This window comes from Salvelinus fontinalis, unplaced genomic scaffold (genome assembly GCF_029448725.1).
Source record: "Salvelinus fontinalis isolate EN_2023a unplaced genomic scaffold, ASM2944872v1 scaffold_0022, whole genome shotgun sequence".
Lineage (NCBI taxonomy): Eukaryota > Metazoa > Chordata > Actinopteri > Salmoniformes > Salmonidae > Salvelinus > Salvelinus fontinalis.
Genome location: NW_026600231.1, coordinates 596739 through 611686, shown reverse-complemented (window position 1 = coordinate 611686; position 14948 = coordinate 596739). Strand labels below are relative to the sequence as shown.

The window sequence follows — 14948 nt, the reverse complement described above, 5'->3', positions numbered from 1 at the left end:
ATTTTTGTTCAGTAAACAAGTTCCAGTACTACACCTTGAGTGAGAAGTATCATCTCTTTTTATTGTCCACATCTCATTCGGTATTGTGACAGCAAATCAATCCATTCCCGTTAAAACAATTGACTAAGTATCCATTCTACCGTCGACCGATGTCAGTCCTGCGGAGGGAATCATATTGCTCTGCCTCTAACTCGGTTTTCCTAGACTGTCACATTGTCAGTTTAACCAGCTTGGCATTTCTTGTTCCATGGTTAAAATTCAAACCCGTTTTGTTATCAAACACCTCCTTAGCTCTTCTCCAGCCAGGCAGGGAGGAAACAGTCTAACCATATGCTGCCTGCACCCGTTGTTCATTCAAACATCAGCTTCACGCTTACAACACATCTTTCATTTCACTGTGTTCATGGTGTTTCTCAACAGGCATTCTACCTCCACACTCTCATGCTCCGAGTTCTCTTGAGTACGTTCATGTGAGGACGAGAGTGTGGAGAACACATAAAACCTTCAATTAGAGCAGCACTCCCCCTACCGTATTACCTCACACTGAGCAGCACTCAGCTAGCCCTATTAACAGTAGCAGCTAGCCCTATTAACAGTAGCAGCTAGCCCTATTAACAGTAGCAGCTAGCCCTATTAACAGTAGCAGCTAGCCCTATTAACAGTAGCAGCTAGCCCTATTAACAGTAGCAGCTAGCCCTATTAACAGTAGCAGCTAGCCCTATTAACAGTAGCAGCTAGCCCTATTAACAGTAGCAGCTAGCCCTATTAACAGTAGCAGCTAGCCCTATTAACAGTAGCAGCTAGCCCTATTAACAGTAGCAGCTAGCCCTATTAACAGTAGCAGCTAGCCCTATTAACAGTAGCAGCTAGCCCTATTAACAGTAGCAGCTAGCCCTATTAACAGTAGCAGCTAGCCCTATTAACAGTAGCAGCTAGCCCTATTAACAGTAGCAGCTAGCCCTATTAACAGTAGCAGCTAGCCAGTTAGCCCTATTAACAGTAGCAGCTAGCCAGTTAGCCCTATTAACAGTAGCAGCTAGCCCTATTAACAGTAGCAGCTAGCCCTATTAACAGTAGCAGCTAGCCCTATTAACAGTAGCAGCTAGCCCTATTAACAGTAGCAGCTAGCCAGTTAGCCCTATTAACAGTAGCAGCTAGCCAGTTAGCCCTATTAACAGTAGCAGCTAGCCAGTTAGCAAGCCCATTGTAAGTCAAAAGGGCTATCTTCGCACACCTATGTATTGTAGGCAGGTAAACATGCCAAAATTAACACAGTATGGATTTAACATATCAAGATTAAAATATTCATTCCAAAGTTGCCGATTACTTTCTCTCGCTTTAGCTCAAATAATGTCCGCCATTAATTTGAAGAAACGTCGAGTAGTTGTTTACGTGTAATCGTCATTTTTCTGTGCATACTTTGTTGAAACTTGCATAGATGCTTCGAAAGCATGTTCAAAGTGTAGTATGCATCGGAGAAGTGTCCTCCGTTTCACATACTTTGATTTGGACTCACACTTGATTTGGACCCTCCACTCTGCATGCTCAGAGTACAGTAGTACGCATTTTGAGAAACACCTCTTGTGCACACTGTCATAAACGCTTAACAGGATCCTCTTTTAGGTCGCGGACGTGGTCTGAAACAATACAGCAAGGCCCACAAAGATTCTCAGAAATTGACTGCAGATCTAGGATCAGTTTTCCCATCTTAAATCATAATGAAGAAGCGGGACCTGATCCTAGATAAACAATCCTACTGGGAGACTCTTTATGACCTGATCCTAGATCAACACTCCTACTGAGACTCTTTATGACCTGAAAAAACATGGATACAAAGGGAGGAAAGACAACAGGAGAAGAAGCACAGCTTGATTTGACACCTCTCAAACTCAGAGGAGCAAGAGAAAGACTGCTCCTACTGGGACTCTTTATGACCTGATCCTAGATCAACACTCCTACTGAGACTCTGTATGACCTGATCCTAGATCACCACTCCTACTGAGACTCTTTATGACCTGATCCTAGATCAACACCCATGAGAGACTCTTTATGACCTGATCCTAGATCAACACTCCTGAGACTCTATGACCTGATCCTAGATCAACACTCCTACTGGGACTCTTTATGACCTGATCCTAGATCACCACTCCTACGGAGACTATGACCTGATCCTAGATCACCACTCCTACTGAGACTCTGTATGACCTGATCCTAGATCAACACTCCTACTGAGACTCTTTATGACCTGATCCTAGATCAACACTCCTACTGGGACTCTATGACCTGATCCTAGATCACCACTCCTACGGAGACTATGACCTGATCCTAGATCACCACTCCTACTGAGACTCTGTATGACCTGATCCTAGATCAACACTCCTACTGAGACTCTTTATGACCTGATCCTAGATCACCACTCCTACTGAGACTCTTTGACCTGATCCTAGATCACCACTCCTACTGAGACTCTTTATGACCTGATCCTAGATCACCACTCCTACTGAGACTCTGTATGACCTGATCCTAGATCTCCACTCCTACTGAGACTCTGTATGACCTGATCCTAGATCACCAATCCTACTGAGGCTCTTTATGAACTGATCCTAGATCAACACTCCTACTGAGACTCTTTATGACCTGATCCTAGATCACCACTCCTACTGAGACTATGACCTGATCCTATATCAACACTCCTGAGACTCTTTATGACCTGCTCCTAGATCACCACTCCTGAGACTCTTTATGACCTGATCCTAGATCACCAATCCTACTGAGACTCTTTATGACCTGATCCTAGATCAACACTCCTACTGAGACTTTATGACCTGATCCTAGATCACCACTCCTACTGCGACTATGACCTGATCCTAGATCAACACTCCTACTGAGACTCTTTATGACCTGATCCTAGATCACCACTCCTACTGAGACTCTTTATGACCTGATCCTAGATCAACACTCCTACTGAGACTATGACCTGATCCTAGATCAACACTCCTACTGAGACTCTTTATGACCTGATCCTAGATCAACACTCCTACTGAGACTATGACCTGATCCTAGATCACCACTCCTACTGAGACTCTTTATGACCTGATCCTAGATCAAACACTCCCACTGAGACTCTTTATGACCTGATCCTAGATCAAACACTCCTACTGAGACTCTTTATGACCTGATCCTAGATCAACACTCCTACTGAGACTCTTTATGACCTGATCCTAGATCAACACTCCTACTGCGACTATGACCTGATCCTAGATCAACACTCCTACTGAGACTCTTTATGACCTGATCCTAGATCAACACTCCTACTGAGACTATGACCTGATCCTAGATCACCACTCCTACTGAGACTCTTTATGACCTGATCCTAGATCAACACTCCTACTGAGACTCTTTATGACCTGATCCTAGATCAACACTCCTACTGAGACTCTTTATGACCTGATCCTAGATCAACACTCCTACTGAGACTATGACCTGATCCTAGATCAACACTCCTACTGAGACTATGACCTGATCCTAGATCAACACTCCTACTGAGACTATGACCTGATCCTAGATCAACACTCCTACTGAGACTATGACCTGATCCTAGATCAACACTCCTACTGAGACTATGACCTGATCCTAGATCAACACTCCTACTGAGACTATGACCTGATCCTAGATCAAACACTCCTACTGAGACTCTTTATGACCTGATCCTAGATCAAACACTCCTACTGAGACTCTTTATGACCTGATCCTAGATCAACACTCCTACTGAGACTCTTTATGACCTGATCCTAGATCAACACTCCTACTCTAAAGCCTTTGTGGCACAGCCAGAAGAGGACTGGCCACTCCTCATAGCCTGGTTCCTCTCTAGGTTTCTTCCTAGGTTTTGGCCTTTCTAGGGAGTTTTTCCTAGCCACCGTGCTTCTACACCTGCATTGCTTGCTGTTTGGGGTTTTAGGCTGGGTTTCTGTACAGCACTTCGAGATATTAGCTGATGTAAGAAGGGCTATATAAATACATTTGATTTGATTTGTGAGTACAGGTCCAGATGATTATGTAACTAGCATAGCTGTCATATGATTACGTTTTTAGCATAGACCTTTAGGAACAACCTCTGAAATAAAAAATGTCTTGTTAAATACATTTGATTGATTGATTACCTTTTGCGATTGATTACCTTTTGCGATTGATTACCTTTTGCGATTGATTACCTTTTGCGATTGATTACCTTTTGCGATTGATTACCTTTTGCGATTGACTACCTTTTGCGATTGATTGACTACCTTTTGCGATTGATTGACTACCTTTTGCGATTGATTGACTACCTTTTGCGATTGATTGACTACCTTTTGCGATTGATTGACTACCTTTTGCGATTGATTGACTACCTTTTGCGATTGATTGACTACCTTTTGCGATTGATTGACTACCTTTTGCGATTGATTGACTACCTTTTGCGATTGATTGACTACCTTTTGCGATTGATTGACTACCTTTTGCGATTGATTGACTACCTTTTGCGATTGATTGACTACCTTTTGCGATTGATTGACTACCTTTTGCGATTGATTGACTACCTTTTGCGATTGATTGACTACCTTTTGCGATTGATTGACTACCTTTTGCGATTGATTGACTACCTTTTGCGATTGATTGACTACCTTTTGCGATTGATTGACTACCTTTTGCGATTGATTGACTACCTTTTGCGATTGATTGACTACCTTTTGCGATTGATTGACTACCTTTTGCGATTGATTGACTACCTTTTGCGATTGATTGACTACCTTTTGCGATTGATTGACTACCTTTTGCGATTGATTGACTACCTTTTGCGATTGATTGACTACCTTTTGCGATTGATTGACTACCTTTTGCGATTGATTGACTACCTTTTGCGATTGATTGACTACCTTTTGCGATTGATTGACTACCTTTTGCGATTGATTGACTACCTTTTGCGATTGATTGACTACCTTTTGCGATTGATTGACTACCTTTTGCGATTGATTGACTACCTTTTGCGATTGATTGACTACCTTTTGCGATTGATTGACTACCTTTTGCGATTGATTGACTACCTTTTGCGATTGATTGACTACCTTTTGCGATTGATTGACTACCTTTTGCGATTGATTGACTACCTTTTGCGATTGATTGACTACCTTTTGCGATTGATTGACTACCTTTTGCGATTGATTGACTACCTTTTGCGATTGATTGACTACCTTTTGCGATTGATTGACTACCTTTTGCGATTGATTGACTACCTTTTGCGATTGATTGACTACCTTTTGCGATTGATTGACTACCTTTTGCGATTGATTGACTACCTTTTGCGATTGATTGACTACCTTTTGCGATTGATTGACTACCTTTTGCGATTGATTGACTACCTTTTGCGATTGATTGACTACCTTTTGCGATTGATTGACTACCTTTTGCGATTGATTGACTACCTTTTGCGATTGATTGACTACCTTTTGCGATTGATTGACTACCTTTTGCGATTGATTGACTACCTTTTGCGATTGATTGACTACCTTTTGCGATTGATTGACTTCCTTTTGCGATTGATTGACTACCTTTTGCGATTGACTACCTTTTGCGATTGATTGACTACCTTTTGCGATTGATTGACTACCTTTTGCGATTGATTGACTACCTTTTGCGATTGATTGACTACCTTTTGCGATTGATTGACTACCTTTTGCGATTGATTGACTACCTTTTGCGATTGATTGACTACCTTTTGCGATTGATTGACTACCTTTTGCGATTGATTGACTACCTTTTGCGATTGATTGACTACCTTTTGCGATTGATTGACTACCTTTTGCGATTGATTGACTACCTTTTGCGATTGATTGACTACCTTTTGCGATTGATTGACTACCTTTTGCGATTGATTGACTACCTTTTGCGATTGATTGACTACCTTTTGCGATTGATTGACTACCTTTTGCGATTGATTGACTACCTTTTGCGATTGATTGACTACCTTTTGCGATTGATTGACTACCTTTTGCGATTGATTGACTACCTTTTGCGATTGATTGACTACCTTTTGCGATTGATTGACTACCTTTTGCGATTGATTGACTACCTTTTGCGATTGATTGACTACCTTTTGCGATTGATTGACTACCTTTTGCGATTGATTGACTACCTTTTGCGATTGATTGACTACCTTTTGCGATTGATTGACTACCTTTTGCGATTGATTGATTACCTTTTGCGATTGATTGATTACATTTTGCGATTGATTGATTACATTTTGCGATTGATTGATTACCTTTTGCGATTGATTGATTACCTTTTGCGATTGATTGATTACCTTTTGCGATTGATTGATTACCTTTTGCGATTGATTGATTACCTTTTGCGATTGATTGATTACCTTTTGCGATTGATTGATTACCTTTTGTGATTGATTGATTACCTTTTGTGATTGATTGATTACCTTTTGTGATTGATTGATTACCTTTTGTGATTGATTGATTACCTTTTGTGATTGATTGATTACCTTTTGTGATTGATTGATTACCTTTTGTGATTGATTGATTACCTTTTGTGATTGATTGATTACCTTTTGTGTTGAGCCGAGTTCAGCTGTATCCTGGTCCAGTAGAGAGGTTTCATGGGTCTGGGAGGCTCCACCACTCCTTTCCGGGGAGGTTTCTCCTGGGCCATGCTTAGAGCATACAGTCCCATGGGCAACGGAGGGACCAGGGAGCCCAGGGAACATGGTGGAGGAGGGCCACAGCCAGGAGGAGGCGGCGGAGGAGGAGGAGGTCCACCCATCCCAGGTAATGGTGGAGGGGGTGGGGGAGGTGCCATCCCCATGCCAGGGAGAGGTGGTGGTGGTGGGGGCATTGCACCCCCTGGTAGAGGTGGAGGAGGTGGTGGGGGCATTGCACCCCCTGGTAGAGGAGGTGGAGGAGGAGGTAGGGGCATTGCACCCCCTGGTAGAGGAGGTGGAGGTGGTGGTGGGGGCATTGCACCCCCTGGTAGAGGAGGTGGAGGTGGTGGTGGGGGCATTGCACCCCCTGGTAGAGGTGGTGGTGGAGGAGGAGCCATGGAGTGGCCAGGTAAAGGAGGTGGAGGGGGGGGTTTAATGCCACTCTGTTGCTGCTGTTGGCACGTACAGACAAATGCTGGTGCGGCCTTGGGGGAGAAGGGTATGGGTAGGGACAAGGCCAGTTCTGGGGGGAGATTAAGGGGACAGGAGGAAGACGAAGAGGACTCTCCTCCATCCTCGTTCACAAACAAGGGTGGCATCTGGTCCGGTAAAGGCACATTAAACTTAAAGCTTTCCTCCATAGGCGACGTCTGGACAGACTTGGCCTGCAGACAACTCAGGAGACAGTCAGTCTGTTGGTCGACATGACAGACCTCCTTCACCATCCTCTCCTCAGTCTGTAGGTCGACATGACAGACCTCCTTCACCATCCTCTCCTCAGTCTGTAGGTCGACATGACAGACCTCCTTCACCATCCTCTCCTCAGTCTGCAGGTCTACATGACAGACCTCCTTCACCATCCTCTCCTCAGTCTGTAGGTCTACATGACAGACCTCCCGGTACAGACTCCCCTCCACACCAGTCTCCGGCTCATTAATGCTAATATTATCTCTGTCCAGCAGGGGGTACTGTTCCTCCAGCTCAGCTATCTTAGTCCGCAGGTCCTCAATGGTTTGTTCTAACTGCTGGATCACGTTGACGTGCTCCTCTTTCAGCTTCACTGATTTCAGCACCGACTCCTCCTGGAGAGACAGACAGAGCCAGAGAGACAGAGAGAGGGGGCCAGAGAGACAGAGAGAGAGAGAGAGAGAGAGAGAGAGAGAGAGAGAGAGAGGGGGCCAGAGAGAGAGAGAGAGAGAGAGAGAGAGAGAGGGGGCCAGAGAGAGAGAGAGAGAGAGAGAGAGAGAGGGGGCCAGAGAGAGAGAGAGAGAGAGAGAGAGAGAGGGCCAGAGAGAGAGAGAGAGAGAGAGAGAGAGAGGGCCAGAGAGAGAGAGAGAGAGAGAGGGGGCCAGAGAGAGAGAGAGAGAGAGAGAGAGGGGGCCAGAGAGAGAGAGAGAGAGAGAGAGAGGGGGCCAGAGAGAGAGAGGGGGCCAGAGAGAGAGAGAGAGAGGGGGCCAGAGAGAGAGAGAGGGGGCCAGAGAGAGAGAGAGGGCCAGAGAGAGAGAGAGAGAGAGGGGGCCAGAGAGAGAGAGAGAGCCAGAGAGAGAGAGAGAGCCAGAGAGAGAGAGAGAGAGAGCCAGAGAGAGGGGGCCAGAGAGAGAGAGAGAGAGAGAGAGAGAGAGAGAGAGGGCCAGAGAGAGAGAGACAGAGAACAGTGTTCATATACACCTTTAAAGCAATATGTTAACTATTTTATAACCACAATGAGAACAATGTTATATTCAACATATTCTTGGTACAGGCAGGGCTTCTTGCAGAGGAGCTAAATGACTTCATATGGGACAAGACAAGATGGCGGCTTTCAGAAGGACAATACTTCAACAACAAGGAGCATCTCTAGGAGACATGGATGATAATAGATAAACATGGGAGAGGTCTGAGTCTACCAGGTACTGGTCCTCACACACACCAAGACCCTCACTTAGAACTGCTATTAAGAGTATTCCACTAAACTAGTACAACTCTTAGTGGATGCTGCCCCCTGGTGGTTAATCAGGTGAAGGAGGCCAGGGCTATTCAGGATAAACGTTGGACTAGAGATACTATGCTATTCTCTCCAAAGGGAAAGACTGTACAGTCCTATAGATAACCTCTCAGGTAGAGTTGGTACTTTGTAAACCAAGTCTGAAAGTAGAGAGACTGACCTGAAGTTGGCTGACTTCTTCTCTCTGGTGTCTCTTCAGCCCCAAGATGGCTGCCTGGTGTTCTGTAGGAAGAGAGACACAGGATACTTCTTTATTATCACTACCACAATACAACCACAACCATGCACGGTCAACCAGACCAGACCACATTCTACTGGATGATATGTGATGATACAATGATTACTTCAATTCACAATCCGTACCATCATGCATTGTTTTTCTTTAAAAAAAATGAAAATTGACATTTAAATGTGAATATCAAAAGTTATTAAGTCTAAAGCCTCATTTCATATCAAACCAATAGTCAGGGAAACATTACATTTAGCAGCCTGGTTTTAAGGTGTCAGACTCAGCAGCAAGGAAAGACAGAATGTTTGTTGGGGGACAGAGAGGAGAGTACAGGATGTTTGTTGGGGGACAGAGGAGAGTACAGGATGTTTGTTGGGGGACAGAGGGGAGAGTACAGGATGTTTGTTGTGGGACAGAGAGGAGAGTACAGGATGTTTGTTGGGGGACAGAGAGGAGAGTACAGGATGTTTGTTGGGGGACAGAGAGGAGAGTACAGGATGTTTGTTGGGGGACAGAGAGTAGAGTACAGGATGTTTGTTGGGGGACAGAGAGTAGAGTACAGGATGTTTGTTGGGGGACAGAGAGGAAAGTACAGGATGTTTGTTGGGGGACAGAGAGTAGAGTACAGGATGTTTGTTGGGGGACAGAGGGGAAAGTACAGGATGTTTGTTGGGGGACAGAGAGGAGAGTACAGGATGTTTGTTGGGGGACAGAGAGGAAAGACGACAGGATGTTTGTTGGAGGACAGAGAGGAGAGTACAGGATGTTTGTTGGGGGACAGAGAGGAAAGACGACAGGATGTTTGTTGGAGGACAGAGAGGAGAGTACAGGATGTTTGTTGGGGGACAGAGAGGAGAGTACAGGATGTTTGTTGGGGGACAGAGAGGAGAGTACAGGATGTTTGTTGGGGGACAGAGAGGAGAGTACAGGATGTTTGTTGGGGGACAGAGAGGAAGGACGACAGGATGTTTGTTGGAGGACAGAGAGGAGAGTACAGGATGTTTGTTGGGGGACAGAGAGGAGAGTACAGGATGTTTGTTGGGGGACAGAGAGGAGAGTACAGGATGTTTGTTGGGGGACAGAGAGGAGAGTACAGGATGTTTGTTGGGGGACAGAGTAGAGTACAGGATGTTTGTTGGGGGACAGAGTAGAGTACAGGATGTTTGTTGGGGGACAGAGAGTAGAGTACAGGATGTTTGTTGGGGGACAGAGAGTAGAGTACAGGATGTTTGTTGGGGGACAGAGAGGAAAGTACAGGATGTTTGTTGGGGGACAGAGAGGAAAGTACAGGATGTTTGTTGGGGGACAGAGAGGAAAGAAGACAGGATGTTTGTTGGGGGACAGAGAGGAGAGTACAGGATGTTTGTTGGGGGACAGAGGAAAGTACAGGATGTTTGTTGGGGGACAGAGAGTAGAGTACAGGATGTTTGTTGGGGGACAGAGGAAAGTACAGGATGTTTGTTGGGGGACAGAGAGTAGAGTACAGGATGTTTGTTGGGGGACAGAGAGTAGAGTACAGGATGTTTGTTGGGGGACAGAGAGGAGAGTACAGGATGTTTGTTGGGGGACAGAGAGGAAAGTACAGGATGTTTGTTGGGGGACAGAGAGTAGAGTACAGGATGTTTGTTGGGGGACAGAGGAAAGTACAGGATGTTTGTTGGGGGACAGAGAGTAGAGTACAGGATGTTTGTTGGGGGACAGAGAGGAAAGTACAGGATGTTTGTTGGGGGACAGAGAGGAGAGTACAGGATGTTTGTTGGGGGACAGAGGAAAGTACAGGATGTTTGTTGGGGGACAGAGAGTAGAGTACAGGATGTTTGTTGGGGGACAGAGAGGAGAGTACAGGATGTTTGTTGGGGGACAGAGAGGAAAGTACAGGATGTTTGTTGGGGGACAGAGAGTAGAGTACAGGATGTTTGTTGGGGGACAGAGGGGAAAGTACAGGATGTTTGTTGGGGGACAGAGGGGAAAGTACAGGATGTTTGTTGGGGGACAGAGGGGAAAGACAGGATGTTTGTTGGGGGACAGAGGGGAAAGTACAGGATGTTTGTTGGAGGACAGAGGGGAAAGTACAGGATGTTTGTTGGGGGACAGAGAGGAGAGTACAGGATGTGTTGGGGGACAGAGAGGAAAGACGACAGGATGTTTGTTGGGGGACAGAGAGGAGAGTACAGGATGTTTGTTGGAGGACAGAGAGGAGAGTACAGGATGTTTGTTGGGGGACAGAGGAAAGTACAGGATGTTTGTTGGGGGACAGAGAGTAGAGTACAGGATGTTTGTTGGGGGACAGAGAGGAGAGTACAGGATGTTTGTTGGGGGACAGAGAGGAAAGTACAGGATGTTTGTTGGGGGACAGAGAGTAGAGTACAGGATGTTTGTTGGGGGACAGAGAGTAGAGTACAGGATGTTTGTTGGGGGACAGAGGAAAGTACAGGATGTTTGTTGGGGGACAGAGAGTAGAGTACAGGATGTTTGTTGGGGGACAGAGAGGAAAGTACAGGATGTTTGTTGGGGGACAGAGAGGAGAGTACAGGATGTTTGTTGGGGGACAGAGGAAAGTACAGGATGTTTGTTGGGGGACAGAGAGTAGAGTACAGGATGTTTGTTGGGGGACAGAGAGGAAAGTACAGGATGTTTGTTGGGGGACAGAGAGTAGAGTACAGGATGTTTGTTGGGGGACAGAGGGGAAAGTACAGGATGTTTGTTGGGGGACAGAGGGGAAAGTACAGGATGTTTGTTGGGGGACAGAGGGGAAAGACAGGATGTTTGTTGGGGGACAGAGGGGAAAGTACAGGATGTTTGTTGGAGGACAGAGGGGAAAGTACAGGATGTTTGTTGGGGGACAGAGAGGAAAGACGACAGGATGTTTGTTGGGGGACAGAGAGGAGAGTACAGGATGTGTTGGGGGACAGAGAGGAAAGACGACAGGATGTTTGTTGGGGGACAGAGAGGAGAGTACAGGATGTTTGTTGGGGGACAGAGGAAAGTACAGGATGTTTGTTGGGGGACAGAGAGTAGAGTACAGGATGTTTGTTGGGGGACAGAGAGGAAAGTACAGGATGTTTGTTGGGGGACAGAGAGGAGAGTACAGGATGTTTGTTGGGGGACAGAGAGGAAAGTACAGGATGTTTGTTGGGGGACAGAAAGGAGAGTACAGGATGTTTGTTGGGGGACAGAAAGGAGAGTACAGGATGTTTGTTGGGGGACAGAGAGGAAAGACGACAGGATGTTTGTTGGGGGACAGAGAGGAAAGTACAGGATGTTTGTTGGGGGACAGAGAGGAGAGTACAGGATGTTTGTTGGGGGACAGAGAGGAGAGTACAGGATGTTTGTTGGGGGACAGAGAGGAGAGTACAGGATGTTTGTTGGGGGACAGAGAGGAAAGTACAGGATGTTTGTTGGGGGACAGAGAGGAGAGTACAGGATGTTTGTTGGGGGACAGAGAGGAAAGACGACAGGATGTTTGTTGGGGGACAGAGAGGAGAGTACAGGATGTTTGTTGGGGGACAGAGGAAAGTACAGGATGTTTGTTGGGGGACAGAGAGTAGAGTACAGGATGTTTGTTGGGGGACAGAGGAAAGTACAGGATGTTTGTTGGGGGACAGAGAGTAGAGTACAGGATGTTTGTTGGGGGACAGAGGAAAGTACAGGATGTTTGTTGGGGGACAGAGAGTAGAGTACAGGATGTTTGTTGGGGGACAGAGAGGAAAGTACAGGATGTTTGTTGGGGGACAGAGAGGAAAGTACAGGATGTTTGTTGGGGGACAGAGAGGAAAGTACAGGATGTTTGTTGGGGGACAGAGAGGAGAGTACAGGATGTTTGTTGGGGGACAGAGAGGAAAGTACAGGATGTTTGTTGGGGGACAGAGAGGAGAGTACAGGATGTTTGTTGGGGGACAGAGGAAAGTACAGGATGTTTGTTGGGGGACAGAGAGTAGAGTACAGGATGTTTGTTGGGGGACAGAGAGGAAAGTACAGGATGTTTGTTGGGGGACAGAGAGGAAAGTACAGGGTGTTTGTTGGGGGACAGAGAGTAGAGTACAGGATGTTTGTTGGGGGACAGAGGGGAAAGTACAGGATGTTTGTTGGGGGACAGAGGGGAAAGTACAGGATGTTTGTTGGGGGACAGAGGGGAAAGACAGGATGTTTGTTGGGGGACAGAGAGGAGAGTACAGGATGTTTGTTGGGGGACAGAGAGGAGAGTACAGGATGTTTGTTGGGGGACAGAGAGGAAAGTACAGGATGTTTGTTGGGGGACAGAGGGGAAAGTACAGGATGTTTGTTGGGGGACAGAGGGGAAAGACGACAGGATGTTTGTTGGGGGACAGAGAGGAAAGTACAGGATGTTTGTTGGGGGACAGAGAGGAAAGTACAGGATGTTTGTTGGGGGACAGAGGGGAAAGTACAGGATGTTTGTTGGGGGACAGAGGGGAAAGACAGGATGTTTGTTGGGGGACAGAGGGGAAAGTACAGGATGTTTGTTGGGGGACAGAGGGGAAAGTACAGGATGTTTGTTGGGGGACAGAGAGGAGAGTACAGGATGTTTGTTGGAGGACAGAGGGGAAAGTACAGGATGTTTGTTGAGGGACATGAGAGGAAAAATGACAGGATGTTTGTTGGGGGACAGAGAGGAAAAACGACAGGATGTTTGTTGGGGGACAGAGAGGAAAGACAGGATGTTTGTTGGGGGACAGAGGGGAAAGACAGGATGTTTGTTGGGGGACAGAAAGGAGAGTACAGGATGTTTGTTGGAGGACAGAGGGGAAAGTACAGGATGTTTGTTGGGGGACAGAGGGGAAAGTACAGGATGTTTGTTGGGGGACATGAGAGGAAAAACGACAGGATGTTTGTTGGGGGACAGAGAGGAAAGACAGGATGTTTGTTGGGGGACAGAGAGGAGAGTACAGGATGTTTGTTGGGGGACAGAGGGGAAAGTACAGGATGTTTGTTGGGGGACAGAGGAAAAACGACAGGATGTTTGTTGGGGGACAGAGAGGAGAGTACAGGATGTTTGTTGGGGGACAGAGGGGAGAGTACAGGATGTTTGTTTGGGGACAGAGGGGAAAGACAGGATGTTTGTTGGGGGACAGAGAGGAAAGTACAGGATGTTTGTTGGGGGACAGAGGGGAGAGTACAGGATGTTTGTTTGGGGACAGAGGGGAAAGTACAGGACGTTTGTTGGGGGACAGAGGGGAGAGTACAGGATGTTTGTTTGGGGACAGAGGGGAAAGTACAGGACGTTTGTTGGGGGACAGAGGGGAAAGTACAGGACGTTTGTTGGGGGACAGAGGGGAGAGTACAGGATGTTTGTTGGGGGACAGAGGGGAAAGACATGATGTTTGTTGGGGGACATGAGGAAAAACGACAGGATGTTTGTTGGGGGACATGAGGGGAAAGTACAGGATGTTTGTTGGGGGACAGAGGGGAAAGACAGGATGTTTGTTGGGGGACATGAGAGGAAAAACGACAGGATGTTTGTCGGGGGACAGAGGGGAAAGTACAGGATGTTTGTCGGGGGACAGAGGGGAAAGACAGAATGTTTGTCGGGGGACATGAGAGGAAAGACGACAGGATATTTGTCGGGGGACATGAGAGGAAAGACGACAGGATATTTGTCGGGGGACATGAGAGGAAAGACGACAGGATATTTGTCGGGGGACATGAGAGGAAAGACAGGATGTTTGTTGGGGGACATGAGAGGAAAAACGACAGGATGTTTGTTGGGGGACATGAGAGGAAAGACGACAGGATGTTTGTTGGGGGACATGAGAGGAAAGACGACAGGATGTGTGTTGGGGACAGAGGGCAAAGACGACAGGATGTTTGTTGGGGGACGAGAGGAGAGTCTACAGGATATTTGTTGGGAAACATTAGAGGGTGAAGCTGGGCTCAGAATATCAATCCAATTTTGCCTGCCTAAGCACTGACTCATTGTTGCTATGCAACCTTGGCCCTTTTAATAGCATGTGGGACTACAAACAGACAGCACATAACTGATGAGCAAGGATGGAGCAAGATGGAGTTAAAATGACCATGTAGAAACACATTCA

The 14948-nt window shown here is 46.5% G+C and overlaps 1 protein-coding gene across 3 annotated transcripts in view; it reads right to left on the bottom strand.

Annotated features, from left to right (window-relative positions):
* Nucleotides 1-14948, bottom strand: part of LOC129842185 (formin-2-like) — a 448967-nt gene that overhangs the window by 165414 nt on the left and 268605 nt on the right. For all 3 annotated transcript variants that reach the window (XM_055910617.1, XM_055910615.1, XM_055910616.1), the window contains 2 exons: nucleotides 8830-8891; nucleotides 6593-7767 (listed from right to left, as the gene is read on the bottom strand). In XM_055910617.1, coding sequence (XP_055766592.1) covers nucleotides 6593-7767; nucleotides 8830-8891 — 1237 coding nt within the window. The remainder of the gene's footprint in view (nucleotides 1-6592; nucleotides 7768-8829; nucleotides 8892-14948) is intronic.